The sequence below is a fragment of the Amblyomma mixtum genome, chromosome 1, assembly GCF_055824585.1.
Source record: "Amblyomma mixtum isolate Tamu chromosome 1, ASM5582458v1, whole genome shotgun sequence".
Classification (NCBI taxonomy): domain Eukaryota; kingdom Metazoa; phylum Arthropoda; class Arachnida; order Ixodida; family Ixodidae; genus Amblyomma; species Amblyomma mixtum.
Genome location: NC_143012.1, coordinates 42,496,369 through 42,524,248, shown reverse-complemented (window position 1 = coordinate 42,524,248; position 27,880 = coordinate 42,496,369). Strand labels below are relative to the sequence as shown.

At 50.1% G+C, this 27,880-nt stretch overlaps 1 protein-coding gene and 1 non-coding gene across 3 annotated transcripts; both read left to right on the top strand.

The window, feature by feature from the left end:
- The first annotated feature begins 63 nt into the window (after positions 1–63).
- On the top strand, positions 64–27,028 carry LOC149366142 (gastric triacylglycerol lipase-like). 2 transcript variants are annotated; one of them, XM_089552163.1, is made up of 9 exons: positions 64–595; positions 6,730–6,985; positions 7,890–8,007; positions 8,832–8,982; positions 9,822–9,917; positions 13,404–13,556; positions 22,391–22,462; positions 25,499–25,567; positions 26,593–27,028. In XM_089552163.1, the coding sequence occupies exons 1-9, from the start codon at positions 482–484 to the stop codon at positions 26,839–26,841; spliced, it is 1,278 nt and encodes a 425-aa protein (XP_089408289.1). In that variant the 5' UTR covers positions 64–481; the 3' UTR covers positions 26,842–27,028. The 2 variants fall into 2 exon arrangements, with proteins under 2 accessions (XP_089408289.1, XP_089408209.1); XM_089552083.1 differs by lacking the exon at positions 22,391–22,462.
- On the top strand, positions 12,051–12,124 carry TRNAT-GGU (transfer RNA threonine (anticodon GGU)). The gene has a single exon. It is a non-coding gene; the product is annotated as a tRNA-Thr (tRNA).
- Positions 27,029–27,880: the final 852 nt, after the last annotated feature.

The window sequence follows — 27,880 nt, the reverse complement described above, 5'->3', positions numbered from 1 at the left end:
AAACGCGGGTTAATGACATCCTAGTCGGAATCAAGAGGAAGAAATGGGCTTGGGCAGGGCATGTAATGCGAAGGCAAGATAACCGCTGGTCCTTAAGGTAACGGAGCGGATTCCAAGAGAAGGCAAACGTAGCAGGGGGCGGCAGAAAGTTAGGTGGGCGGATGAGATTAAGAACTTTGTGGGGATACGGAGGCCGCAGCCTGCAAAGGACAGGGTTAATTGGAGAGACATGGCAGAGGCCTTTGCCCTGTAGTGGGCGTAGCCAGGCTGCTGCTGCTGTTGATGATGATGATGGTGGAGATGGTGACTAACATGTCAGCTTTCCGCTATGTTATCAAAACTTATTTGAGTGCTAGCTAACTGCTTTAGTCTTTGGCGTGACCTCGCATCTATTCTAACTGCGGGCAGGTGTCAATGTCGGTGCTGTGCATAGTGCATTCCGTGCTTAACTATACTAGTGGGGTAACTTTCGGGCACGCGCATGCGCAGATATTCCATCCTCACCTTGCTTGCGAGTGGCACCTTTCCCCATTGGCGGAGAAGGCTGGCACACGCTCGCATGCTGCCCAGGGACGCCGACGCCGACAGGGACATTGTGAGTACGCGAGTTCCTTCCCCTTCTTAGCCAAGTGTAAACATGCCCGCTATAATAAATCAATGCATGTCCCAATGGGGATTATCTTTTTATCATCTGGCTTGGCCTTCAGTACTGATTACCGCGTCAGCACTGATGGCTTGGGAATGTCCCAAGAACAGGGAAGTCTCGGGGCGTTGTGAGGACGCCGTAGACCAGTTCGCGACATACTGCGCCGATTCCGAGATGTAAGGTAAGTGGAAATCATCCACGGTTTGCCTGAAAATGGATGACATGAGGGATGGTGGGGCTGTGATTGACTGAAAACACGCTTAATCTGTTGTGGGTGGTATGGCTGTGTATCAGGATATGGCTCGTCAAGAACAGGGCTGACGATCGTTAACGTGTGGAGCTTGGGTTGAGTCCCATAGCCCAAGCTTTTTCGCTCCAGAAAACGCGGGAAACGGCGCACATCGTGGTAACTGTTCCTTGTACATTTGTCCCAACCGTTGTCTTTGTAATTATGCTGTTCCGCAGGGCTGATTAGTATACCCATTCAACTATTTCCAGTGAATCCTTGCCAACTACGAGTGGTGGGTGGTGGTGAAAACATTTATTAATCATAGAGACAGGTGTTGGGGGTCGTGACCTGAAGGGTCACGCCCTTACAACCACTAGGTGGGATGCCTAGTCAGGCACACCATTGGCGTTTGCCGCAGCCCGGGCGCGCTGCGTTAAGGCCCTTTGGGCCTCGAGGGTGCAGCAACCGGACAGGGTCGCCTCCCAGTCCTCTCGGGTGGGGTTCGGGATAGGGGGTAGGGATGGGTTCTGCTGGCAGGCCCACATCATGTGGTAGGTGTCAGACACCTCCCCACAGTGTGAGCACCGCCCGTCGAAATTAGGATCGAAATGCTTTAGAATTGCCGGGCACAACATCGTGTTGGTGAGCAGGCGCAGGAGTACCCGCTCGTTGTCCTTCCCCAGCCCTTTGCATGGGGTGGGAAGAGTTGGGTGCGTGGATTTGTAATAATCGCATATTTCCTTAAAAGTGTAAATCGGATTGAAATGGAAGTCCTGGTCGGCGTCGGGTCCCGTGGGAAATGCCCGGAGAGAGAGCGCGCGGGCGGCGGCGTCGGCTGCCTCATTTCCGTGGACGCCTTGGTGACCTGGAGCCCAAACGATAGATCGGTGCGCGGGATCCGAGTCTCGGCTACAATTTTGGTAAATACGATAAGCTAGGGGAGTAACCCACCCTTGCGTGACGTTTCGACAAGCCCCTCGTGAGTCGGTGATTATGTATTTGGAGGAGGTGTCAGAGGCTGCCAAAGCGATGGCAACCTCTTCTGCGTGAAGTGCTGACTGGGCCTTGAAAGTAAGGGCGTCTACTGTTTTACCCTCGTGGACGACCGCGGCCGTGTACCATCCCCTAGAGTCCGGGCCGGACGCGTCCACGTAGAAGACTCCTGGTTTGCTCCGAAAATGGCGGTCCAAGGCTTCCGCCCGCGCCAGGCGCCTGCCATTATGATCCTCTTTGGACATATTGGTGGGGAGAGGCCGCACGTGGAGGGCGCGTCTCCAGTGTACGGGAAGGCGGCATCTCTCCTCTGTGAATTGAGTGTGCTGGATGTGTAGTCGGGCTAAAAGGCGGCGACCCGACCCTGTCTTTGTGAGACGAGTGTATTGGTTGTTGAGGTGGGCCTCCCGAAGCTCCCTAAAAGTGTTCACCATCCCCAGTGCCATAAGGCGGCTGGTAGAGGTAGAAACTGGGAGGTCCAGCGCTCGTTTCATGATTTTGCGGAGGATGACCTCGAGGGAATCCTCCTCCTGTTTCCGCAGGTGGAGGTAGGGAGTCGAATGCAAGATTCGACTGGTCACGAATGCGTTCGCCAGCCGCAAGGCGTCTTTGCATCGTAACCCACCGCGCTTGTTGGAAACCCGGCGGACCATGCGGCCCACCTGGTCCCCCACCTGCCGGAGCTTGGCGAGTGTTGTGTCGCAGCGTCGCTGGTTGTGTATGAAGAGTCCAAGGACTCTGATTTCCTTGGATTCGCGAATGGGACCGCTTTGCAACGAGAGATTGATTTGGGTCGAGCATGTGCGCGAGGGACGTAAATGCACGAATTCCGATTTCTGCGGGGAGCATTGCAGACCACAGTCTCGAGCATAGCGATCCACTATGCTGGCGGCCGTTTGCAGGCTAGTCTCCATATCCCCCAGGCGTCCTTGCGTAGCCCAGATGGTGATGTCGTCGGCGTATAGCGCGTGCTGGACCCCTTCGACCGCACCAAGCAGGGCGGGTAGGCGCATCATGGCAATGTTGAATAGCAGAGGGGACAGCACCGCGCCTTGTGGAGTCCCCCTCGTTCCGAGCAAGAAAGGTCCGTGCTCTTCGTCCTGTATTCTGATGTAGGACAGTCTCTCCGTGAGAAATTGTTTAACGTAATTGAAGGTATTGGTGCCGCAGTGAGTTTGACTCAAATGTGTGAGTATGACCTCGTGAGTTACGTTATCGAACGCTCCTTTCAGGTCGAGCGCAAGGACAATTTTATCGTTGTGGGGGTGTGTAATGGGGTTCAAGATTTCGCGGTCGAGTTGGAGCAGGACATCCTGTGCGGATCTATGTGGGCGAAATCCGAACATGGTGTCCGCGAAGGTGTTGTGTTGTTCGAGGTACTCGGACAGCCGATCCCGCACCATCGTCTCCATCAATTTTCCCACACACGAGGTGAGAGAGATGGGGCGGAGGTTGTCCGTGTCGATCGGTTTGCCGGCCTTCGGGATGAAGGTGACAAGAGCCGTCTTCCAGTCAATGGGGAGCGGAGTTTCCCCCGTCCAGATCGCATTGATGTATTCTAGAAGGCACTGGTACGCTGATTCAGGAAGGTTCGCCAAAAGTTTGACGGTGACCTTGTCCCGGCCCGGCGTGGTGCCCCTCTTCATTTTGGCCAGACCCGCCCGCAGATCGTGAAGCTGGAAAGGCTTGTCCAACTCCGAGTTTTCCCTGCCGGCGTAGGAGTAGGCCGATCTGCGGGCGTCCTGCGTTGTGCACAGGTAGCGATCCCGGAGTGCCTGTGCCAACTGCGTTGTATTTCCTTGGAATGCGTGCATGGCTTTGTGTAGTTGCTTCTGCGTTTCTGTGCGGGTATGTGTTGGGTTGATGAGGGCTCGGAAGAGCCGCCAAGTGTTGCGGCTCGACATCTGCCTCGCCGCCGTGTTGCAGCGATCTACCCAGTTGGAGTCAGCGAGTTGGGCCGCGTACTCTGCTGCCTGCCGGGTGAGGTCCGCAATGCGCGCTTTGAGCTTCTTGTTGTGTTTCTGGCGCTTCCAGCGGCGCGTGAGGCCGCGGCGCGCTTCCCAGAGATGGAGGAGGTGGTTGTCCGCGTCCGTGACCACCTCTGTAAGCTGTATCTGCTTCTCGTGGGAGCGAAGGTGCGATATGACTGACCGGGACCAGTTTGCGTATCCTTGCTCTGTGATGGTCGTGTTGGTGTCGGATGGGAAATTTTTGCGAAAGGTGGTCCAATTGGGGATGCGTGCTAGTGTGGTAGGGCGCTTTAGGGGGCGTGTATAAACAGTGGTGTTGATGATGCAGTGGTCGCTGCCGAGGGTATCCTCGGTGTTGATCCAGTCTGCGTGTCTTATGTTACGAGTGAAGGTGAGGTCCGGGCATGTGTCTCGGGTCACCGAGTTGCCTACGCGGGTAGGAAATGCCGGGTCGGTGTGGAGGGTGAGGCGCAGTGTGGACGCCAGCTCCGCCAGCATGCGTCCGCGCACTTCCTCCTTACGATAGCCCCATAGCTGACTAGGGGCGTTGAAGTCGCCCACAATCAGTAGGGGGTCGCGACCCGCCTCTTTAAGTGCACGGCTAAAGAGGTCCGCGAAGGTCACTCGCTTCACTTTCGGGGAGCAGTATACATTAAGTACGTGCAGGGGAGGATCCGATCGGCGAAGGGGAAGTATCCTTACCATAGCGTACGAGTACGGTATGTTGAGATCGAAGTCGATTTCGGTGGCTGTGTACGACTTGTGTACGAGGAGACACGACGAGGGGTCTCGCTGGAACGTCACGTAGTTAGTCAATTTTGCCGCCGCTCCTGGCTCCTGGAGGGCGACCACGGCGGGTAAAGCCTCGAAAGTTTCTAGGTAGAGGCGCAGGTTCGCGCGTTTCTGCCGAGACTTGAAGCCTCTGCAATTCCACTGCGTTACGGTTACCAATGTGTGTGTTTTCGGAGGAGGGGAACGCTTGTTAGGCCGTGCCGCCATCATTAGGATTAGAGGTGAGAGACGGGGGCTGATTGGACTCTGGCCTAGAGCCAGCACTGGGTGGGGGTGTGGCGTTGGAGTCCTGCGATACCGCGTCTCTGGGATTGCAGATAATTTTCTTGTGCGTATTGAAGGCTCGGATCCCCTCGAACCGCCGACTGGTCCGGGTGGTTTTTGATTTCATGCAGCGGCTTATGGCTGCAGGGAACGATGCCGAGCATTTGGACTCCATGCAGTTCATAGCCGTTTCCACCATTTTCTCAAGCTGGGAAGTGAGACGCACCTCCATCGCGGCCATTGCCGACGCGAACGCGGGCGGCAGTTCGGGCTCACTCTCCATGGCGTCGGAACTCGGGATACCCGTCGCGGCAGCTAACTTTTCTTCTAAATTTTGAATTTTGGCGAGCAGTTGCCCGATCTGTGCTCTAAGCTGCTCATTTTGCCGGCGGCTTTCGACATCTACGCCGTAAGCCGAGGAGGGGGAAGTGGACGAAGGGGAGGGAGGAGAGGAAGCGACCCCTGCCCAGCTGCTCACCTGAGTGTGCTGTTGCTGCGCCGGGGCCCGGGCTCCGGCAGCGCCACTTGGTTTGAGGGTGGGAAAGTTCTTGACGTAGTCTCCGCTAGAGGGCGGTGGCGGTGCCTGCTTTTTCTTCTTGTTTTTCTTCTTTCTCTTCTTCTCTCCCGTTGACTTCAGTCCGGGAGATGAGGAAGCCGCGTTGACGTTTTCCTCGAGCGAGCCGGTGGCGTTATTGCCACGTACCGCGCCGCCATTGGCTCCGCCGGTGGTGGGATCTTGTCTGTTTCCAGACTCTGGCTTTTCGAATCCTCCATGTCGAGAGGGCTTGACACCGGCAAGATGAAGTCGGCGGAATTTCGCCGTGCAATCTTTCGAGCCCGTGGGGTGGGCTAGTCCACAGATTGCACATGTTGGGTTGCACTCATGTGGCGCAGGGCCATCCTGCGTCACAGTAACATTTTGGCCGCAAAGGCCACACGTAGATGAATTTGGAGTGGGGCAAGTGTCCGTGCGGTGTCCCACAGTACGACACTTTACACGAGTGAGCTACGGGCCGTATGTGCGCAGCGCCTTTTACCGGCGCTTGCTAGTATAGCTTCGTTGCTGGGCCATGTCTAAAGAAGCCACTGTGCTGCCCTCAAGGAAGCAGTTGCCAAAGGGCCGTTGAGTTGAAAAGTTGGATTGGTCTGGTCTCTCCCATCTATGAGACATTAGTAGAAAGGCAACATGTCATCCATATAAACCAAACTCACGACTTCGGCCTGTACGTAGTCCGACACAATCCAAGAACGAAGCTGCAAATGCCCTTCAAAGGAGGTTCTCCAACCAACTTTATAACGACCGACTTTCCTGACGTGCCGGTAGGTTAATTCCCTATCAAGGTAGTGTGACAGGGGGTCTACTGCGGATTAAGCGTTATATTATGACAAGAGTTGGACGTCAGTGGCTGGAAGACCATCTTTGAGGCACACTCTCCGCTTCGTTCTCGAGTTGTCTCTCACTATATACAGTTGCGACATGGAGGTGCAGCTTTCCCCTTCGCTGTTGTGGGTATTAATGTGAGTCCTAAAGGCAATACTTTGTAATCTACAAGACTCACGATACTAAATGTGAAAGTATAAAAGAGAAAACGAATTTGATCAGGACGTGTAATACGTCGAACACAAAATAGCCAGTGTGTCCTTGGAGTGACAGCGGGAATACCAAAGAAAATGAGATGTAACAGTCACATAGCAATCGAACGGAAGTGACGGAGTAAGCAAACTCACTTTTGAACGTTGACGCGAAAAGTATGAATCGCAGAGGCCACTGTACTGGAGCGGACTTAGCTCGACTAACGCTGGTGATGATGATGACTGCAGTCACGCGCGCACAGGTGCAGCTTATCGAGGCCCGGGGCTACCCCGTCGATACTCACCAGGTGGTCACCGCCGACGGTTATGTGCTCACCATGAACAGGATACCTCGGGGCAGACAATCAACAGGGGACACTGTCACCACCACCACCACCGCGACCACCACCACCACCATCCAGGAATGTGACGGCTCCAAGAGACCCGCCGTGCTTGCAGTGCACGGACTCCTCGGATCAGCGGTTAACTGGGTGGCGAACTTCGCAGACCAGAGCCCCGGTGAGACACTTATCGCTGTTGTTCGCCCCATCGCGTAGTTAATGGAATACCACACGTTTTCTTCGTCTCTCCATCAGTGAGGCTTGGATTTTACTGCGCGGCATTTAAAGGAACGTCCATCTCCCCTGTAATTAAGTGTCCCCACTCCAATGCTGACCTGCTTTACCCGTTAAAATGTGGCACACACGCAACAATGTCCGCCCCCGCCTTTTTGGCTGCCCCTTGTTAAAGCCTCAGTTCCTTCCCTCACGGCACGGTTCAAGTGTCCGGTCTGGGTGTGACAATTGATGCACCTTTCGTTTCGTTGTAACCCCAGATGAAAGGGCACGAAAGGGTATAATCCCCTCCCTCCATGGTCGGGAATAGCTTCACGGTTTATGAGGGCTTAATGTCCCAAAGCGACTCATGCTATCAGGGACACCGTAGTGGAGGGCTCCGGAAATTTCGACCGCCTGGGGTTCTCTAACGAGCACTGACATCGCACAGTACACGGGCTTCTAAAATTTCGCCTCCATCGAATTTTGACCGCCGCGTCCGGGATTGAACGCGTGTCTTTTGGGTCAACAGCCGAACGCCATAACCACTGAGCCACAGCGGCGGTTCCACGGTCGGGAATTCCCCTGCCAGCATTATCGCGCCGCTCCCTACGTACATTGTCATGCTAGCAGGGTCATGAGAACCGGCCGGCGCCATTGGCTGGAAGGGGATCCTTTGATGGGGAAAAACCGCTTCGTTCTTGAGTTGGATCCGACTACAGAGACCTATGGGCGAAGCTGTTGTCTTGCAGTGGACGTAGCTGTGATGATGATACCGCCGACGATTATCCTCTAGAGATGTATCTCGTAGCACGTTTGTCCATGAGAGAATTTGGCGGAGTGGATAAGTGGTGTATGCCTCCGCGCAGGATTCGTGCTTGCCGACGCCGGCTACGACGTGTGGCTGGGAAATCTACGCGGCTCCACACCCTCCCGCAGCCACGTCAACTTCAGCGCCGATAAAGACGCCCGATTCTGGGACTTCTCGTAAGGCCGGACATTGAAACGGATCGTCACTTTCTCCTTGATTTTTCTCCGGCTGCTTCGCATGCTAGAACAATTACTTAGAAATGTCGACGCACACTCGACAGAAACGACAGAGTCTGTATCATAGCACAGAAGCCTCGCTGTAGCCATGGAAGTCGGCGGCGACCGTCCATAAAAATCCTGATTGGATGGCGGACAGTGACGTCGTCACTGACGTCGCCAGAAAGAAGAAATCCTATTGGTTCGGCAGGTTCATGATAATTGGCAGACGCCATTGGCCGCAAGGAGGTCTTTTAACGGGGAAAAGCCGCTTGCGTCTTCAGCTCTATCAAAGTATAGCTGCAGAGCTTTTCGTGCCTTTATCTCCCTTTTCTCACAGTGGATGGTATACGCCGATCCACAAAAATCTAAACAGGGAGAAAGGGGTAATTATAAGGAAATTGCAATCGAATACTTATATAGATCCTGTCAAATTCAGCAATGTGTTTTCAAATACATACGACCCGCGTTGCCCCTTCTCCAGTGAAGTGGCTGACTTATACCATACGGTATGGGCATGCCAGAAAAACCCAGCTATCCAGGAATCAATAACCAACAGCTGAGGATAGGGAGGCGGCTCTGTTCAGCTCACATCCGGAAGACCAGCTCTCGCTGGTGAATCGGGTAAAGGGAGGCGGCAAAAACCAATAGGGCTCCTGGAATGAGAGGCCACTCAACCGTTCTGTGCATTATATGATTCCTGTGAACAAACACGTCATCGCTAACAAGCGTTCTCGATTGGGCTACCCGTCCTCGACAGGTGTGTGCTTGTGTGGTGGATGCAGGTTCCAGGAGATGATCGAGTACGATCTGCCGGCCATGATCGACCACGTCCTCAACGAGACGGGGCTCTCCAAGCTGGGCTACGTCGGCCACTCCCAAGGGACGCTCGTCATGTTCGGCCTGCTGTCGTCGGCACCCGGGTACAACGACAAGGTCACGCCTCAACCCGAATTTATTATTGCGTTAGGGTTAGAAGGGTTTGTGCAAGCAGAAAGGGCGTTGTGCGTGCGTGTGTGTGTCTGTGAGAGAGAGAGTGAGTGGGTGTGTGAGTGCGCATATATGTGTGTGTGTGCGTGTGTGAACGAGTCTGTGTGTGTGCGCGTGTGCACGTGTGCAGGTGTCGTGTGTGTGCGTGCGCGCGCATGTGTGTGTGCGTGTGTATGTGTCTGTGTGTGCGCGCGTGTGCACGTGTGCAGGTGCCGTGTGTGTGCGTGTGTGTGCGTGCGTGTCTGTGTGTGTGCGTGTGTGTGTGTGCACGTGTGCAGGTGTCGTGTGTGTGTGTGTGTTCGTGCGTGTGTGTGTGTGTGTGCGTGTGCATGTGTCTGTGTCTGTGTGTGTGCGCGTGTGCAGGTGCCGTGCGTGTGTGTGTGCGCGCGTGTGTGTGTGCGTGTGTGTGCGTGCGTGTGTGTGTGTGTGCGTGTGCAGGTGTCGTGTGTGTGCGAGTGTGTGTGTGTGCGTGCGCAGGTGTCGTGTGTGTGCGTGTGTGTGTGTGTGTGCGTGCGTGTGCGTGTGGTGCTATCAACATTTCAGCACCACACTGTGTCAACAATTACAAAGTAGGTATGGTGGCTGCCGTAGCTGAGACCAAAGGGTTATACCGTCTCCGTACATGGTACCTAACCAAATACTAAATACTCTGCATTCAATTCACAGTCCATCTGTCCATCTAAATTTCTCTCTTGGGAAGCGTTGCTGCTAGCTGAAACATATTTTTTTTTGCAGGAGATAAGGTACCGACCGGTTCACTAACGCGGACGTTTGCCCGTTCGCAGGTGGCCCTGTTCGTGGCGCTGGCTCCCGTGGTCGCCCCAGCCAACGCAATTATTTACGGAAAGGAGCAGCTCCTAGCCCTCGCTCAGAAGCCCGCGGTAAGGGACGCCGTTGCGGAGTGCCCCGAATGCCTTTCAACCACGTGGGGTTCTTAAAGGTGTATACACAATACCGCGGACCAGCGGATTTGCCCGCGGAAGACCGCGGACCAGAGGTCACGTGACAGCCCTCTTCCATTCCGTGAGGTTCGCGCTTGAACCGCGATGTTGGTGGACGTAACACGGTGGAAGACCATGTGCGTGCCTAGTCCGCTAATCGCCACCTTCAGAGGCCAAGGTCAGAAGAACGGTTGATAACCGGATTAGACATGCGTGAAGCCTTTGTCCTTACTCAGGCCAGGCGCGGACCTCACGGAACAGAAATGGGACGTCTTTTCACGCCTGGTCCGTGGGCCAATGGTCTGTTCAGTAAACCCTCCTTCACTGGTATATCGCAAGGCACAGAACCAGGAACTCGGTCTCGCTCGGTCTATTGTTTACGTCCCAAAGCGACTAAGGCTATGAGAGACCGCCGTAGTGGAGGGCTCCGGAAATTTCGACCACCTGGGGTTCTTTAACGTGCACTGACATCGCACAGTACACCGGCCTCGAATTTCTCCTCCAAAGAAATTCAACCGCCACGGCCGGGATCGAACCCGCGTCTTCCGGGACAGCAGCCGAGCACCATAGCCACTGAGCCACCGCGGCGGCTTAGAACCAGGAACTATTAGAGACAGCACTGATATTGTAAGTTTGACAGTAGCGATGAACCAGGATGACGAAGACAGGTAGTGAAGAGCGCAGTTAATTGCAATCTGCGATGAAAGGCAGATTTGGTTCAGTGCGTCGTTAATGCCTGGTCGTCAAGATGTGTACAGAGCTTTTAGATCAGGAGACCATCCAGTTCTGTAAAACAAAATTTGATTTCATTTGAACAGATTCGGGCTTTACAAGAGCAAAAGACGCAGTTGATGTGTACGGGCGTGAGCAGGCTTGTCGAGTGCCCTGCAGTAGCGTGCTGGGGAACAAATAAAGTGCGCTTTGAGCAGGACTGTTCGGATGAGGGCACGGAGCTTGTGCTTTAATAGTTTTCTGTATCTGTACGGTTTCGCTGCAGCGCAAAAGCGTAATTATTTCAGAATTCGGCTTAGTTTGCTCAGCAGTACACCGCTTGTGCAACCTAGACAAGCCTGCTCGCGACTGTGCAGTTATGTTCAATATTACCTGCAACGCACTGGAGGCACCGATAGAGTGATTTGCGCATTTTAGCTAGACTTTTCGGTTTGTATTATTTTATTTACAATCCGGCGGCCTTTTTTGGGTTCTTATTTCACAACCCAGTTTTCGGGGCTTTTTTTGCTGAATATAATTTTCAACGGATGAATTAAATATTTTTTTACGGCGACTTGATGTGGTACTCCTGTGCTGACAAAAGTCACTCAGAGTTAATCTATCTTGTTTTTATTTTTTATTTTATTTTTATGATTTATTGTTCATTTTTATTTTATATTTTATTATTTATTTTTTTATTTTATTTTATTTATTTATTTTTTATTTTTTTCCCGTTTGCCAGTAATTAACGCACAAGTGTTCGTTAATAACTGGTAAAGCACTTACAGCTGCGCTTGCGGCTGTTAATGCTACCACCAATAAAAAATGTAACCGAAGCTAAACGGCATAAATGTTGAACAAAAACGCAAGTGGAAGCTTATTCCTAAAGGCGCGTTGCCATGTCCTCTCTGGGTTGTTGAGCAAGAAGGTGGGGAATCACGTCGTTCGCGAGTTGACGACAGCGATGGGACTTCCGTTCAACCGTTGCCGTAGCCATAACATCAAACCTTTTTGTGGCACTTTAGCAGGGCTTCAGGTGTCCTCACAAGTAACATAAAAAATTGGTCAAATGTTTAGGGGAATCCCCCAAGGTGGAGTAAAAACCCGGGACCACCGGTGAAGCGGTGGTCCCGGGTTCGAACCCCGGACCAGGACGAATTTTTCTTTAACTACGAAGTTTCTGAGAAAGCTGTATAGCTTTCCTTTGTAGCCGTATGGCTGCGCTTGGGTGGATGTCAATGAGTAATTACTCCCTTATTACAAATTTACTCCACCTTGGAGGATTCCCCTAAACATTTGACCAACACTGTTCCCACTTCGAGTTATTGATCAATTCGCTCTCGCCCTACCATAAGCTTACCGTCCCGGTTAGCTCAGTTGGTAGAGCGACTGCTCCGGTGAAGCGGTGGTCCCGGGTTCGAACCCCGGACCAGGAGGAATTTTTCTTTAACTACGAAGTTTCTGAGAAAGCTGTATAGCTTTCCTTTGTAGCCGTATGGCTGCGCTTGGGTGGATGCCAATGAGTAATTACTTCCCTTATAACATAAAAAATTACGTGCTTAACCAAGCAACCAACTGCCTTAAGCGGATGAAGACAGTGAACAGCTCTACCCTAGCACACGGCGTTTGCCGACGTGGTATGCCTCCTTACAGTATGAAGAAGCGTGTAAGGTAGCAGAGCAATTTACCTCATAATGCACAAGTTAATACTACTTAGTTAGTTGTACTTAATCCTACGGTCGCCGTCTCAGCAATCTCTGCCTTCCGCATTTTATTAATTCGCTTCCTTGACTCGGTGCAACTTGTACTCAATAGTCAGCTATCGCTGCGGCGTGCATGTCTTCAATAGTGTCCTTTTTCTGTTGCAACCGAACTTCGTAAATTGAATTTGGCTTGTTTCATCATTTTTTTTTTCAGCTTAAACAGATAAGCCCGACCCATATTTATAGGACGCTAAGGCGTAATGCACATCACAGAAAGCGGCACCCTTTTAACAGGCAACTATATGCAAAGCATTTAACATTACCAGGCTGGGTTTATTCCCCCCCCCCCCCCCACCCAAAAAAACATACATGGGGAAGGTGGAGGGGGCAAATTTTGTACCATATCGTTCTCTGCTACCCAGAAGACATGAATAAAGCGCTACCATGAACCTCCTTATGAAGAGACATTTGCATGTCTATGCGACTACGTATTACGCGTTGGCCGCCGCGGTGGCTCAGTGGTTATGGTGCTCGGCTGCTGACCCGAAAGACGCGGGTTCGATCCCGGCCGCGGCGGTTGAATTTCTTTGGAGGAGAAATTCTAGAGACCCGTGTACTGTGCGATGTCAGTGCACGTTAAAGAACCCCAGGTGGTCGAAATTTCCGGAGCCCTCCACTACGGCGTCTCTCTAGCCTTAGTCGCTTTGGGACGTTAAACCCCATAAACAAAGAAACAAACAAACAATTCCATTCCGTAACGAAAGGAGGACACTTTCTGCAAGGGATCAAACAACACCATAAACCAACCATATTACGCGTTGCGAGTGCTATGCACGACACTACGTGTGCGCATCCGTTAAGGGGTTGCCGGGAAGACTCAGTAAAGAGCCCGAAACTTCTCCTTTCTGGGAAATGCGGCGTCCTTTTGTTAGCTGCTTTTGCGCAAAGCTTCGCAGAGGATTTTGCGCATAACTTGGGTTTCCCTTCGCCCCGTGTTCTCGTCTGATGACAGATGCGCAAGATGGTGCTGAAGATGGGCGAAGTCGGCGAACAGGGACCCTTCTGGGCGAGGCTCGGCGATGGGCTGTGCCGCTCAGAAGATACGATTGCCGTGTGTCACGCCATCTGGAACGCTATTTTCGGACCTTCTGCCATGGCCAACTTGGTGAGTACTGCACTCTAAAAACGAATATGGGAGTAAAAAATGCCTCTCCCGTAACCGAGAGTAGAGTAAGCATGAAATGTTTAAGGGCCTAACACAGGCTCCATGATGCAGAAGCGTAAACGGACACGACAAGACGCAGGCCTGACAAGAATGTATATGCAGCGCGTTCGAATACTCCGCGAGCGTGTATACATCTGCCTGCCAGAGGGGGAAAGGGCATGAAGGGCCCTGCGGCCGGTCTTTTACAGTGCGTGAGTGTAGGACCGCAGCGCCATCCTTGAGGAGCGCGCGAAAGCAGTTGTTCAGCCGAAAGCCCTTCATGCCCTGGAGCTCCCCTCTTTCTCTAAGCGGCCTTCTCTCAAAGCCCCTGACAGATCACGTATGACAATGAAGTGTATTGTGGCATGTATGTGCTTTTTGCACGCGTTATTAGAAATCGGAAATTATAATTCCGTGCATTATCAAATGCACAGCTCGACTGATATCTTGATAAACATTGAGAAGAAACTGGCAGCAGTTATTTTTTGCGACTCGTTTGGAGAGCAACCGGCGCTTGTATGCCCGTCCCGTAGGAGGGCTTAGAGAGTCTCGTTGAATCTCGTGCAGTCTCGTACGGTGCCCGGATGTTCTCGTTTCAGAGCCCGGATGATGGCTCTCGGTCTCGGCGTGACGTCACCACATTGCCGACAACGGGAGCTAAAAGCATTTCATGCTTAAAAACTACATGGGAGTAAAAAAGAGACTAAGCTGTCCTCTAGCGCACACCGTTTTATAAAATGGTGTGCGACAGCTTAGTCTCCTTTTTACTCGTTTCTGCTTAGAGTGTGTGTTTGTGTGGGAGGTGCGGGGAGGGCATAGGTTGGCACACTCACTCAGGAATGCACTCATATCGCCTCACTCACACTCACGGACGTGTGTGTGAGTGAGTGGTCGTGTGCGTGAATGGACGTGAGTCAGCGCGAGTGAGTGTATGCGATGTCAAGGAGAGGGCTGAGTCGGGCTGGTTGGTTCATGTTGAATGGTACGGTAAAACAGCGCTGACGGACGGGACAGAAGAAGATGAGACAGACACATGCGCTGAACTAACAACCAAATGATTTATTGCGAAAGAGGGGTGCAATATAAAGCATAGAAGGGAAAAACTGCGGTGCAAACATGACATGCATTCAGGATATCACCGATTATTAAGAAAAGCGATCTCCGGTGGGAATAGAGCCACCGATGGTTGGCTTACACAAGAGTTGCCTAGTGTGTGAATGTGAAAGGCCTCCGATATCAGGCGTGAGGTGTGATCTCTATACTTGGCGATGATAGTGGTTTGGTCTAAAAACGCCTCACATTTGTCGCAATCTGCGAAATGAATGACCATGTTATTTCGGCGTGACTTGTTTTCAATGTCTTTCGCGTGTTCGCGTAGCCGATCATTGACGCACCGTCCGGTCTCCCCGATGTAAAATCGGCCGCATGACAGTGGGACCTGGTAAATCACACCACAGCAACAGTTGACAAATTTGTTTCTGTGTTTCTTCTGGCAAGCCTTCTTTCCACTTTCCTGATTCACTCTCTTGCACAGGCCTCCCAACTTGTTCCTGGCAGAGAAAAGGAGCTTCACGCCGGCTTTGTTCACAATCTTTTTCAGGTTGTGCGATACTTGATGAACATACGGAATACATGCTATGTTCTTATTGTCCAGTTTGCGCGTCTCCTTCTGAATTCTGCATTCTTTTAATATCGACTCTGCTATGCTAGATAAGACCTTCGTCGGGTAGCCTGCAGCGGTAAGAATAATAACCTGCGCGTCAAAGCTGGCTTGGGTTTTATGCGCACATGATCAAAAGAGAGCGGCTTTCAGTGAATGAAAGCCGTGATGTGAGTGTGAGTAGAAGTGAGTGGTGAGTGTGAGTGAGTGGTTGTGAGTGCGAGTGGACAAGCGTGCAAATGTGAGTGAGTGGTTGTGAATGTGAGTGCACATGAGTGTGAGTACAAGTGAGTGGATGTGAGTGTGGGTGGACATCAGTGCGAGTACGAGTGAATGGATGTGAGTGTGAGGGGAGATGAGTGTGAGTAGAGGTGAGTGCCAATGAGCGGTTGTGAGTGCGAGTGATCATGGATGTGAGTGTGAGTGCACATGAATGCAAATGCGAGTGAGTCGTGGCGAGGGTGAGTGGACATGAGTGTGAGGGGAGATGAGTGTGAGTAGAGGTGAGTGTGAGAGAGTGGTTGTGAGTGCGAGTGGACAAGAGTGCGAGTGTGAGTGAGTGGTTATGAGTGTGAGTAGAGGTGAGCGGTGAGTGGATGTGAGTGCGAGTGGACATGAGTGTGAGTACGAGTGAGTGGATGTGAGTGTGAGGGGAGATGAGTGTGAGTAGAGGTGAGTGGTGAGTGTGAGTGGTTGTCAGTGTGAGTGCATATGATTGCAAATGCGAGTGAGTGGTTCTGAGTGTGAGTGAACATGAGTGTGAGTGCGAATGAGTGAGTGCGAGTGGACAAGAGTGCGAGTGTGAGTGAGTGGTTGTGACTGCGAGGGGTCATGAATGTGAGTGTGAGTGATTGTGAGTGCATATGAATGCAAATGCGAGTGAGTGGATGTGAGGGTGAGTGAACATGAGTGTCAGTAGGAGTAAGTGGATGTGAGTACGAGTGAGTGGATGTGAGTGCAAGTGGCCGTGAGTGTGAGTGTGATTGAGCCACCCCTCATGGCGCCGAGGTATGGGGAAGCTGGGGGCTGGAGACAGATCGAGTTTGTGCAATATTTTGCAGGAAAATCCAGAATTCGCAGGAATGCAGGCGCAAGGAAGCCCGATGCCCCTCGAGAGCTTAGCTGAAACCAACATTCCGCCTTTGAGAATTTTATGTTTGAAGGGACCGGAAACTGACCATGTCGTATGGCAAGATTTCAGTAAAAGTGGACAGATTTTACCACGAATTGGGATAAATAATTCCGATCTCAATCCGGCATAGAAAAATGGTGTAATCGGAGGAATACAGCGACTTACTCTGCAGATGCACCTCTACAGGTGACCACATATCTGTGGACAAAACCTAGCAGCTGTTGAATGCATTGTCGGTCTTCTGTTATTATTTTTTGTCATGGCTGGTCTTGGCACTTTTCTTTTTTCAATACTGTTAAAGAGTAGAACCTTTGCCTGAAGATACTGTTCCAATTTTAAATAATGATGGATTTTATTCTCCGCCATGTACATATAAAGACACTGAGTATTTACTTTTTGTTATTTTGTGTTTGTTGTTTTTTAACTGCATCAAGTTGCTACGCTTTGAAGTGGGAATATGCCTCTGTTGCCAAGAGTAAGAATTCAGTATATTTCGAGATCAAAATGTACTCCGGAACTTGGGCAGCATACCCTGCTTCTAAAATGGTGCTGGCTAGAGGACAGCTTACTTCCCTGCAACTCCCATATTACATAGGCTTAGTCATATTTATAGCGTGTGCGTAAGACATGATGGTCATAGAGTCAATGCACTGACTGTGTTGCTTCTCCTCCAGGAGAGGTCAGCGTTGCGTCTTAAAGGGACACTGAGGAGAGCACTATTAATATTTTTTTTATAGTAAAATCCGATAGTTCGGCATGTCATGGCTTTGTTGCCACTTGGCCGGCAGCGAAAGATGCATTTATTTCTAAGAAATTTGGATTCGAAGTTGAAAAAGTTTTTCCCGCCGCTCTGATTCAAACTTGGGATTCGTCTATGACGACAGAGGACTAAGAGACGTGAAACATGACGTGCACATGACGTAACGCAGACTCCGTGATTTCTGACTGCCAGCAGTGCGGCCTAGCAGCAGCCGAAAAGAAAGCTACCGCCGGCCGCACGTTGAAGGCATCTATCGGCTACAGTCGCTTCGATTACGTTTGCACTGGCGTTTTGCCAGCGTTACGATGGATCTCGTTCTCGAAGTCGTCAACGAAGTTCTCGCAAATAGACACCTTTAGCATACCGTGTACCTTGTTACCGCTAGCGGAATACCGGGAGCCCGCCTACCGCCGGAAAACAGGCGCTGATTTGTCCCGATGCTTCAGGAGCGCGCGTAGCAGCCGGGCACGTGGCGCCATCTGGCGACGTCAAGGAGATTTGCGCATGCATTGGCTGCGCCTCAGTGATGCATGGTTTCTCGGTTCCTGGTGTTGCTAGAACCATTCGTTCTAGCAACATTGTTTTGTTCTATGATCTCATCACGCTTGTACTTGCGAGTTTGGCCTGTGGCGGCGATACCTGTATTTTGGTTCTTGCTCTTTTCTACGTTACAAGAGCTTTGTTGTCAGTATGAGTGGCGTTTTTGTAATCAGGAGCTGGTATTCTGTCCATACAAGCCAACTTCTTAAGGGACAGCTGCAGATTTTAGGCTTTGAGGGGCGCCGTAGTGAAGGGCTCCGGTGGTCGAAAATTCCGGAGCCCTTCACTACGGCGTCCCTCATAGCCTGAGTTGCTTCGGGACGTTAAAACCCCAAGAAGAAACAAGAAGAAGAATGAATATTCGTTTTGCGCGAGGAATTGAGCAAGTAGCGAATCGTATTCCATTCGGTCCTTTTGACTATTCGGTTGGTATTTGATTCGGTTCTTTTATCCGTACTATTCATGTCTGATTCAGTAGCAAAGCTAGCGTATTCGTATCGGATTCGGTTTCGGTAAAGTTCTCTTTATACTCCCCTCTATAGAAATTACTCTCTCGCAGCCTGAGCCGCATATGCCTGGTTTCTTTTGCCGAAGTCTCTCCCTTGTGCTGATTTATCACTGCTCCCAGAGTAAGTATATTGCGACGAGGAGTAGCCACGCAAGAGGAGAAACTAAACGCAACAATTTTATTGAGTTAGCTTGTGCTCGCACTATTTGAAACAATACGGCGGTGGGGCGACGAATGCTGCAGCAGTCGCAGATGTTGTTGTTGTATTTGTTGTTTTTGTTGTCGTTGATGATGGTGATGATGATGTTGTTGTTGTGACACAGGAAAATACGCGTAGCAATGCACAAAAAAAGAGTGCGCCTTTGTACTGATCTAAAAATTATTCTTCAAAAAATTTCATAGTCTTTCAAACTCAACCATTGCGGGTACGAGCTCTTTTAGAATGAACAAGCTTCTACTTAACACCAAAAAAACTAAATTTGTAGTTTTCGCCTCTAGCAGAAGACAGGGGCCTAAAACATGTGCAATACAGGTAGGGGGAATACCCATTGAAAAAGTGAAAACCTTCAAGTACTTAGGAATAACATTAGATGAATCTCTAAATTGGGCTGAGCACATAGAAACATTATGTAAAAAATTAACTTTTGCATGCGCCACATTAATTAAAGCTAGAAAGCATTTCAGCATTGATACATTGCGTGTGGTCTATTTCAGTATATTCCATTGTCATCTTACATACTGCATCCAGTCATGGGGCTACACTTACTCATCGTACCTCGCGCCGCTTATTACTCTCCAGAAAAGAGCATTAAGGATCATAGCGTCAGCACCTTGGCACTCATCATCAGATCCACTCTTCAGAGACCTCAACATCATGCGTTTTCATATAATTCGCGATTACAAAACAGCGCTCTTGGTGAGCACTATTATTAAAACGAATATACCGTACAATTCTTCCATCCTGAAGCTTCCTTCAAGTCACACTAGACACGCTGACAACAATAACCTCAATTTACCCACAACACACAATGTATACGGACGTAGAAGCATAGCATTTGTGAGCGCTAAAGTTTGGAATATCATCCCATTCAGCATTAAGTCCATCTCGAACATTGCACCTGCTCTAAAAAAGTACATGCTATCAGAACAATACACCTCCCCTTATTGTTGAATTGATTATTTTTATTGCATTATATTAGTTGTATCTTTTGTATGTTTCAGCCTTGTTCAACTGCCTAGATTTGTAACATGTTTGTAATGGATCCGAAACTAGCCACTGGCTAAGGATCCAGATGCCTCATTCACCGAGAACTTTGTATATTTTTCTGTGTAATAAACTTGAATTGAATTGAATTGAATTTTGACACCGACATGCCGTAGCGCAAAAAATACATGGAAATAATTAGGGTCAAGAGGTATGTTGCCCCCAATACGCCTTTGCCTTAATTGCATCTATAGTGATAATTAAGCGGCTTGTAAACGACTGGGCGGTCTGCCTCAAGGAAATCTCGGGTAAGGGTAAATAGGCGTGAAAGTATATAACAGCTGTACCTCATACCGGTACTTACACACATGAGGCACAAAAGCGGAGGTTAACCAGTAGGGTTCAACTTAAGGACAACGCGGAAAGCTTTCGAAAAGAAAATGATAGGTGCAACGTTAAGAAATAGGAAGCGGGCAGAGTGGACAAGGGAAAAACGCTGGTTAATGACACCCTAGTGCAAACCAAGAGGAACAAATGAGCATGGGCAGAGTATGTAATGCGAAAGCAATATAACGGCTGGTTCTTAAAGGGAGACTGAAGCAATTTTTTTTGATAATCAGGCTGGCAGCGGCGTCCTGTAATTTTTCATGCTGTATACTGGAATATTGCATCCAAATAAGGCAAAAACAAGCGCGAATTGCCTTTTTTAGCAGAAATATGCGGCCTGTGCCGCGGGGCACTCCGTGCGGCGCGCCGCCGCCTGTGATTGGTCAAGAGGTCGTGACGACACTTTGAGGACTGGAGAAGCTGCCGATGCGGATCCGGCGCTGCGTTGAGTGCAGATCGCAGCTTTCCCTGGGGTTGTAAAAGCGAATATGGCGACTAATTTTTTACTGACCTCCAAAGAAAAGTATACTAACAGTTTGTTCATTGCATGTATCACCTTAAACCAAGAAAGACGCAAGCAAAAAATTCTACGCCAAGCAAAACCATACGCCAGCGTGAAAGACGCGTATGCAGATCATGCGTAAAAGGTGCCAATACAACCTCGGCTCTTATTCTCGGAAAGTAAGGGGTGCGAACAATACTCAAGCCAATTACTAGCACCGGACGCCTCCTGGCTCGCCCGAAAGAGCGTCCCTAAAGAAAAGGCCCAAAGCGCTGTGTACAAAAAATCCTATCCTCAGTACCCGGTATTGTAGGTTGGGGCAAGAAAGTATTTCAAGGAAACGATGAAGGAGCACAAAGTTAATGTCAAAATGAGCGAAGCGCAGTGGCCAAGCACTGCGAGGCATGTGACCACAGGACAGTGACGCAATCATTGTGCGCTGGAAACCAAGCCAAATAACGCGCACAAGGCTGCTGCTTCACTCGTGGCGCGTTCAGCATACGCCAGAAAATATTAATCGCTCCCTCGGAAACGTTCGCCCTTTCTAGATTTGCAGTTTAGGTTTAGTGAAGTGGTCGCCAACTATATGTGTGTTGAAAAGCCAAGCTAGCTGCAACTCCCCCGCTGCCACAAATTGATGAAGATACCGAATAAGGTTGCGAAACATGGTGTTTTATTTTTTTGCAAAAACTTTCTTGGCATTGATTTCTCTTTTAAATTTGCATCTGAAATCAGAACGTCGAACGCTGTCGAACGCTTTCATTTTAATCGCTTAGCTACGATTACACGAGATGCCGCATATGAAGAGCTTCGATGCTTGCTTTGCTTTATTGTGCTGTGCTTTGCTTGTTTCCTTGTTTGCTTGCTTGCTTGGACACGTCGAACCTAGTATAAAATCACTAACTGAGCCTTGCTGAGCACGCCTCAGGTGGTCTGGCCGCACCTAAGCTGAGGAGAGCGACACATGCTTGAGCCTCTATAAGGTTTCTGCAGGGGCTAAGTGAGCATGTTCCTACTTACAGAAGAGGCGCTTCTTCGGAATGGTGACACGCCTCTCATGCGCGAGAAAATCGAAGGAACTGTGTCATGGTTCAGCCACGCCTTTTCGACAGAAATCTCCAGAGATCACATTAGGGACAAGCGCTTCATGTAGCCGCTCTTACGAAAGTGCTTCGAGCAGAGTACGCTTGTTTTGGCCTGCTTGAATTCTTCGTCACAGCAGCGAGCGCTTGCTCTGCGAGCTTATGGCGGAAAACAGTGGAAGACGACACAGTAGGGCCGTAGTTGTTCGTGGACACGAACGCAGAGTAGTACCTCGTGTTGAACCTGATTCTCAAGGTCGGCTGACACGCTTTGTACGCCACAACGCACAGAGTACGAGGAACAACGCATTCAGCACGAGAAACAACGCGCGCTAAAAGCTCTCTCTGGTGCGCCGAAGTATCCCCGCCTCCTCAACGTGACGTCACGTTGGCTGACATGGACGAGGTTTCCCTCTCCGCTGTTCTCCTCTCCTGCGGTCCCGCGGGGCGCGGGAGATATAAACATCGCGCTTTCAATTGGTGATTGCGGAATTGTTTTAGCCAAAATCGAAAAATAATTGCACAGACGTGATCGGCAATGACACTACTTCAAAACCCTAAAAAATTACCTGATTCGAAAACCGCCTCAGTATCCCTTTAAGGATAACGGAGTGGATTCCAAGAGAAGGCAAGCGTAGCAGGGGGCGGCAGAAAGTTAAGTGGGCGGATGGATAAGCAGTTGGCCGCAACTGGCGCAGGACAGGGTTAATGGGAGAGACATGGGAGAGGCCTTTACCCTGCAGAGGGCCTAGTCGGGCTGATGATGATGATGGTTTCTCATCAAATGGATGTCTCGGGGCTGGAGAAGTTAAAGAAAGCAATGCATTTGGGAACACTTTAACGGAAGAAACTGTGCGATCACGTTTTTCATAGCAAGCGCCGCTTTGTGGTGCTCTTAAAGCAAGAACTTTCGCAATAGGCAGGTTTTCTCAAATAGGCTGCTTTGTGGAAATTCTGCACTACAGAAACCCCATTATTAGGACCTTCGAGTGCATATATCTTCTCGGTGTGTCGTTGCAGAGCCGATATCACGTCTACCTGCACCAGGTTCCGGCCGGAACGTCGTGGAAGAACATTCTGCATTTTGCTCAGGCAAGAGCTGGCGTTAATTTTCTGTGCGTGCGTGTGTGTGTGTGTGCGCGCGTGTGTGCGTGTGTGCGTGCGTGTGTGTGTGTGTGTGTGTGTGTGTGTGTGTGTGTGTGTGTGTGTGTGTGTGTGTGTGTGTGTGTGTGTGTGTGTGTGTGTGTGTGTGTGTGTGTGCGCGCGCGTGCGTGCGTGCGTGCGTGCGTGCGTGTGTGTGTGTGTGTGGGGGGGGGGGACAAATCGAACGCTCATGCAAAAAAATATTCACAGATGATCACTGAATGTGATGCGACATTTGCGTGTCAGCGGTAAGATTTTGAATTTTCGCCTCTTCAAATTCAAAATGCATTCCCCTTATACAACTGCGTCTTTCAATTGCTGCGCGCCTCCTCCTTTACCCACTCCTCTCTCACTCCCCTGTTTGCTCGGAACGAGGCGGCTCCGACGCGAATACTAATTCCTCTCGCTCCCGCTAGTGTCGCTGTTGTAGCCGCCTCCAAAAATAGTAAAGAAAGAAAAGCTGAGCATGGTGGCAATTGCCACCACCCCGTTTCAAAGGGCGCGCTGCTATCCATCCATCCATCCATCCATCCATCCACCCACCCACCCATCCATCCATCCATCCATCCATCCATCCATCCATCCATCCATCCATCCATCCATCCATCCATCCATCCATCCATCCATCCATCCATCCATCCATCCATCCATCCATCCATCCATCCATCCATCCATCCATCCATCCATCCATCCATCCATCCATCCATCCATCCATCCATCCATCCATCCATCTCCTCATCTCCTCTTTCTCTCGCACTCTTTCGCTCCATCCTCCGCCCACACAATCATCCGGTCACAACGCCCACGACAACAGATTTCGAATGAACGAAGATCACGCTGCTAACGCAGTAAAATAAGCCAAAGAAGCAAATATTATTTATCATTTTATGGGATTTCAAGGCAGGTGTAGAGAAACGCTAGAAATGGCCACATATCAAAGCATGAGATGCCCGCAGTTTCGTTCAACGCGTAGCCGCGACGGTAGTGGTAAACAAGGAAGGAAACATGATCACGTGTGCCACGGCAAAGGTCGCCGGCACAGCGGAGGCCGAAGAGATTGCCGTTGCGCTGGCGGCAGCAGAAGGCTGCAGAACGGGCCGATCTCTCAACATACTGACGGACTCGAAGGAGACGTGTAGGAACTACACGAGGGGCAGGATCAGCAGAACAGCCCTTAAAATACTCAGCGGGGTAACCTCCGCCGAGAAGAAACCCAGGCATAACCTAATCTGGATCCCGGGCCACACGGGCATAGTGGGGAACGAAAGGGCAGACAGCCTAGCTCGAGGTAACGCATTCCGAGCAGGGCAGTCAAATGCTCCGGAGCTCCGCCTACAGGCTTGCGAGGGGGGATACGCAGAGACCTTGCACTTGCATAGGGGAGCTAGAATTAGATATCCACCACCACACAAAGCCCTAACAAAGGAGGAAGCGACCGGCTGGCGCAGATTACAGTCCAACTCCTTTCCTAACCTACACATACTTAATAAGATGTTCCCGACACAATACAGAGCCACCTGCCCTTGGTGCGATGCCACATCTACACTTTATCATATCACGTGGGAATGCGAACGCAACAAAGCATTCCACCAACACGAACACCCGAGTGCGGAGCAATGGGAGAGTCGGCTCACCAGCGGCGAGCTCGCGACCCAAAGGGCCTTAGTGCAGCACGCGACTGATGCAGCACGACTCAGTGGAGCCTTGGAATGGGGCCCACCCTTGCTGACGAGAAGCCTCAAGTCGCCAGCGCCAGAGAAGACGACGGAGACTTCACAACCGCGACTTCCTTGAAAGATACCATAAAGTTTTCACTCACTCACTCACTCAGCGCAGTTAACGATATGCTGCAACTTTTGTCGCCGAGTGAACACCGACATTGCACCGCTTTCAAGTTTGTATACGCAAATGTCTTACCTCGTTTGACCTGGAGTTAAACTGTGTTTCGGGGTAGTTATGAGTAAAAAAAAAAAACACTTGCTCATTGCATACATGCTTGTAGAAATTATACTGCACTCAAAGTATTGTATCCTTTTTTTCATGTATGCTATACACTTAGGCACGGTTATCTTTTAGCTCTTACGTATCTGGTACACTTGTCTCTTAATCCTGACGAAAGATTACAGTACCCGCCGCGGTGGCTCAGTGGTTATGGTGCTCGGCTCCTGACCCGAAAGACGCGGGTTCGATCCCGGCTGCGGCGGTTGAATTTCTTTGGGGGAGAAATTCTAGAGGCCCGTGTACTGTGCGAATGTCAGTGCACGTTAGAGAACCCCAGGTGGTCGAAATTTCCGGAGCTCTCCACTACGGCGTCTCATAGCCTTAGTCGCTTTGGGAAGTTAAACCCCCATAAACTAACCAACTAAAGATTACAGTACGCTGGACGAGCTGAAATTTCGAACTGCCGCACATCTAGTCCATATATGTCTTGAAACTGCGTTACGTCGGTAGCACATAAAGGGTAAACTGCACCACCGAATTCCAGGCTGTAAGCCTCGGGTGAACTCCAGCTTGGAGCCCGAAAACGTTTCCCCGATATTCCGAAAACATTTGACTGTAGACAGAACGGATTGGCCGCCGCGGTGGCTCGGTGGTCATGGTGCTCGGCTGTTGACCCGAAAGACGCGGCTTCGACCCCGGCCGCGGCGGTGGCATTTTTTTGGAGGAGAGATTCTAGAGGTCCGTGTACTGTGCGATGTCAGTGCACGTTAGAGAACCCCAGGTGGCCGTAATTTCAGGAGGCCTTCACTACGGCGTGTCTAATAGCCTCAGTCGCTTTGGGACGTTAAACCCCCATAAACCAAACCAAACCAAAACAGCAAAGAATATCGAATCACTATTTGCCGTAAGGCAGCCCGCGTTCCATTCTGTGGTGTTTTTTTTTTCTGGAAAAAAAAAAGAAAACTTTCTCGTCTCCGTGCGTTCCACGATGAGTGGTGTTCAGGTTTTCGTTTTATTTTTATGTTTTTTTTTATTTCTTCGCAGATCATCAGGACCAGCAAATTCTGCAAGTACAACTACGGTGTTAACAAGAACAAGAAGCGATACGGCCAGGTCAGCATCAACCACAGCTTCGCTAATGCGCAAAAATTAATTACTAATAAATTGGTGTAGAAACGCACTCGATTTCTTTCAGAAGCTGCCCGCAGAAGCTTACGGATTTAATACCTTTTGCAGCAATAACTGAACTAAGTACTTCTTATAGGAAGCACTGCGGCGTTTTAGTGCGAAACTAATACATCCAGGCTTGGTAGCTAAACGTAATTTACATTTTGATATTTGTTCAATCTGTCGTGTGACACCTGTTTAAGAATTGAAAGTGTAGCGAAAAGTGCGGTAAGCAGAGTCACTGGTGAGAGGGCATGCATGTCTTTAGCAGAACTGACGAAACAAGCGCATACGCTCAATGCTCAAGTAGCTCATCCTGCGCAAAACGCAATGGCATAAAACTAACAAATTGGGAAAGGGGGGGGGGGGGTCGATGTATCTCTAGCTGAAGTAGCCGTAGTCATTGCTTCGACAGATGCGTTTGCTGCGACGCTAGTGTTTCCATCATTTCCTTCACATGTCTTTCTCTTTTTCAACTCTCTCCTCTCTGCACTCGGCAGTGATAGTGCGCAGTCCTTCTTTCTTTATTGACTTATTTGTTTCTTCTTTCTTTCTTTTTGTTTTTCTTTCCTTCTTTCTTTGTCTCTTTCTTCCTGTCTCTCTTGCCTTCTTTCATTCTTTCCTTCTTCCTTCCTTCTTTTTACCTTCTGTTCTTCCTTTCTTCTCTTCTTTATTTCTTCCTTCTCTTCTTTCGTTCATCCTTTTTCTCTTCCTTCTTTCTTCCTTTCTCTTCGTTCTCTTCTCTTCCTTCTTCATTTGATCACAGCAGCAGCTGATGCTACATTAACAATAGCAGCCAGTACAGGATCATCCGGCAGCGATAGTGCATAGGCTGAAGGCCGTCTCTGGATTGTATACATTGTCAAAGGAAGGAAAGGGGTTTAAAGAAAAACGCCTTTAGTTGACCATGACTGTTTCATTAGCTTGTCTCCTAACGAGGTACAACTGTATATCTTCATTCCTTCTTGCAGGCTCTGCCTCCCTGCTACACCCTGGAGGAAATACGTGTTCCCGTGGCCATATTCTGGGGCAAGGGAGACAAATTGTCCACACCGCGGGACATCGACCAGATCCGGGCCCGCCTGTCCACCATAATCGTGGACGAGCGCGTCGGGTCCGGACCGTTCGGTCACCTAGACTTCCTTTACGGCTTCGACGCTCGAGGCGTCCTCCACGACAGGGTCGTCCAACTCTTTCGACAGTACTACGATTCGTGTTGACCGCGCGGTTCACTGCGCCGGGCTGCCCGCCACTGTGAACGAACTATAGCCGCGTTTACATGAACGCGACAGCAACGCATCGCATCAGCTTTTTAGCGCATCGTATTCATGGAAACGGTGATAATGCGCTAGGAAAGCGCATCGCATCAATGCGCCAGATGGGGGTAGATCTAGAATGGCAAGTCGATTTCAGCGGTGAATGGAAACAGGTTTGGAGGTGTCCCTCCTACTTCTTGTCGTGCCTACACAATACCCCCCCCCCCTCCCCCCCGCCGGATAACAAAGCAGACTTGGCTCAAGATGGAGGTCACTGGACCCCTCTGCCGTGTGCAATGGGCGAGGGGTCGCTGTCCCACCGGACTTGATGCTGTACGTGTAAACAGTAATTCATCGGCTCCACGGGGTACGCTAGGAAATGCGACGCGCTGCTGTCGCATTCATGTAAACGCGGCTATAGGTTTGCACCATACAGAGCCCAAGGGAACTAAAAATCGAGCTCTACATATAGCATTCAAATTCGAGTTCAGATCAAGCTATGAAATAAAAGTTTTCACAATTCAAGTTTCTCCTGGTGGTTTTTTCTAGCAAAGGAAAATGTATTAGCGCTCCTTTTCTCGCGGGACAAAAATTTTCTACTTTTTGCTCAATATTCAGATAATGTTGCATAAATGGCAGCTTGCACAAAGACAGTAGACAAAGTGTGTTTATACGAGGGGGTACCCAAAAGAAACCGGACTAAATTTTTTGGCGGCAAAGCTTCTGTGGTACCGCGTTTTGCCACTAGGAGCGCATAGAACGAACATTCCAGAGTCAGTAAACCGAGTGCCGTCGTTGAAGGAGGTCAGACTAGTTTAGGCAGAGTTTTAGAGTGACGACTGTTTTGTGTGTATGTCGTTTTTGCAATGGCTGATTTTCGTGGACAGCGTGCGCCGGTGAAATTCTGATTTTTGCTCGGAAAAAGTTGAATGGAAACTCTTGAAATATTAAGAAAGACGTACAAGGACGATGCTATGGGGACAACTCAAATGTTCCTGAATGA

What these genes read in the sequence shown, in the direction of transcription:
- LOC149366142 (XM_089552163.1), top strand. Translation starts at nt 482, where the DNA reads ATGCGCAGATATTCCATCCTCACCTTGCTTGCGAGTGGCACCTTTCCC. An exon ending in CTTCGCAGACCAGAGCCCCG is followed by an intron (nt 6,986 to 7,889) that starts GTGAGACACTTA and finishes GCCTCCGCGCAG; the next exon opens with GATTCGTGCTTGCCGACGCC. An exon ending in CTTCTGCCATGGCCAACTTG is followed by an intron (nt 13,557 to 22,390) that starts GTGAGTACTGCA and finishes GTGTCGTTGCAG; the next exon opens with AGCCGATATCACGTCTACCT.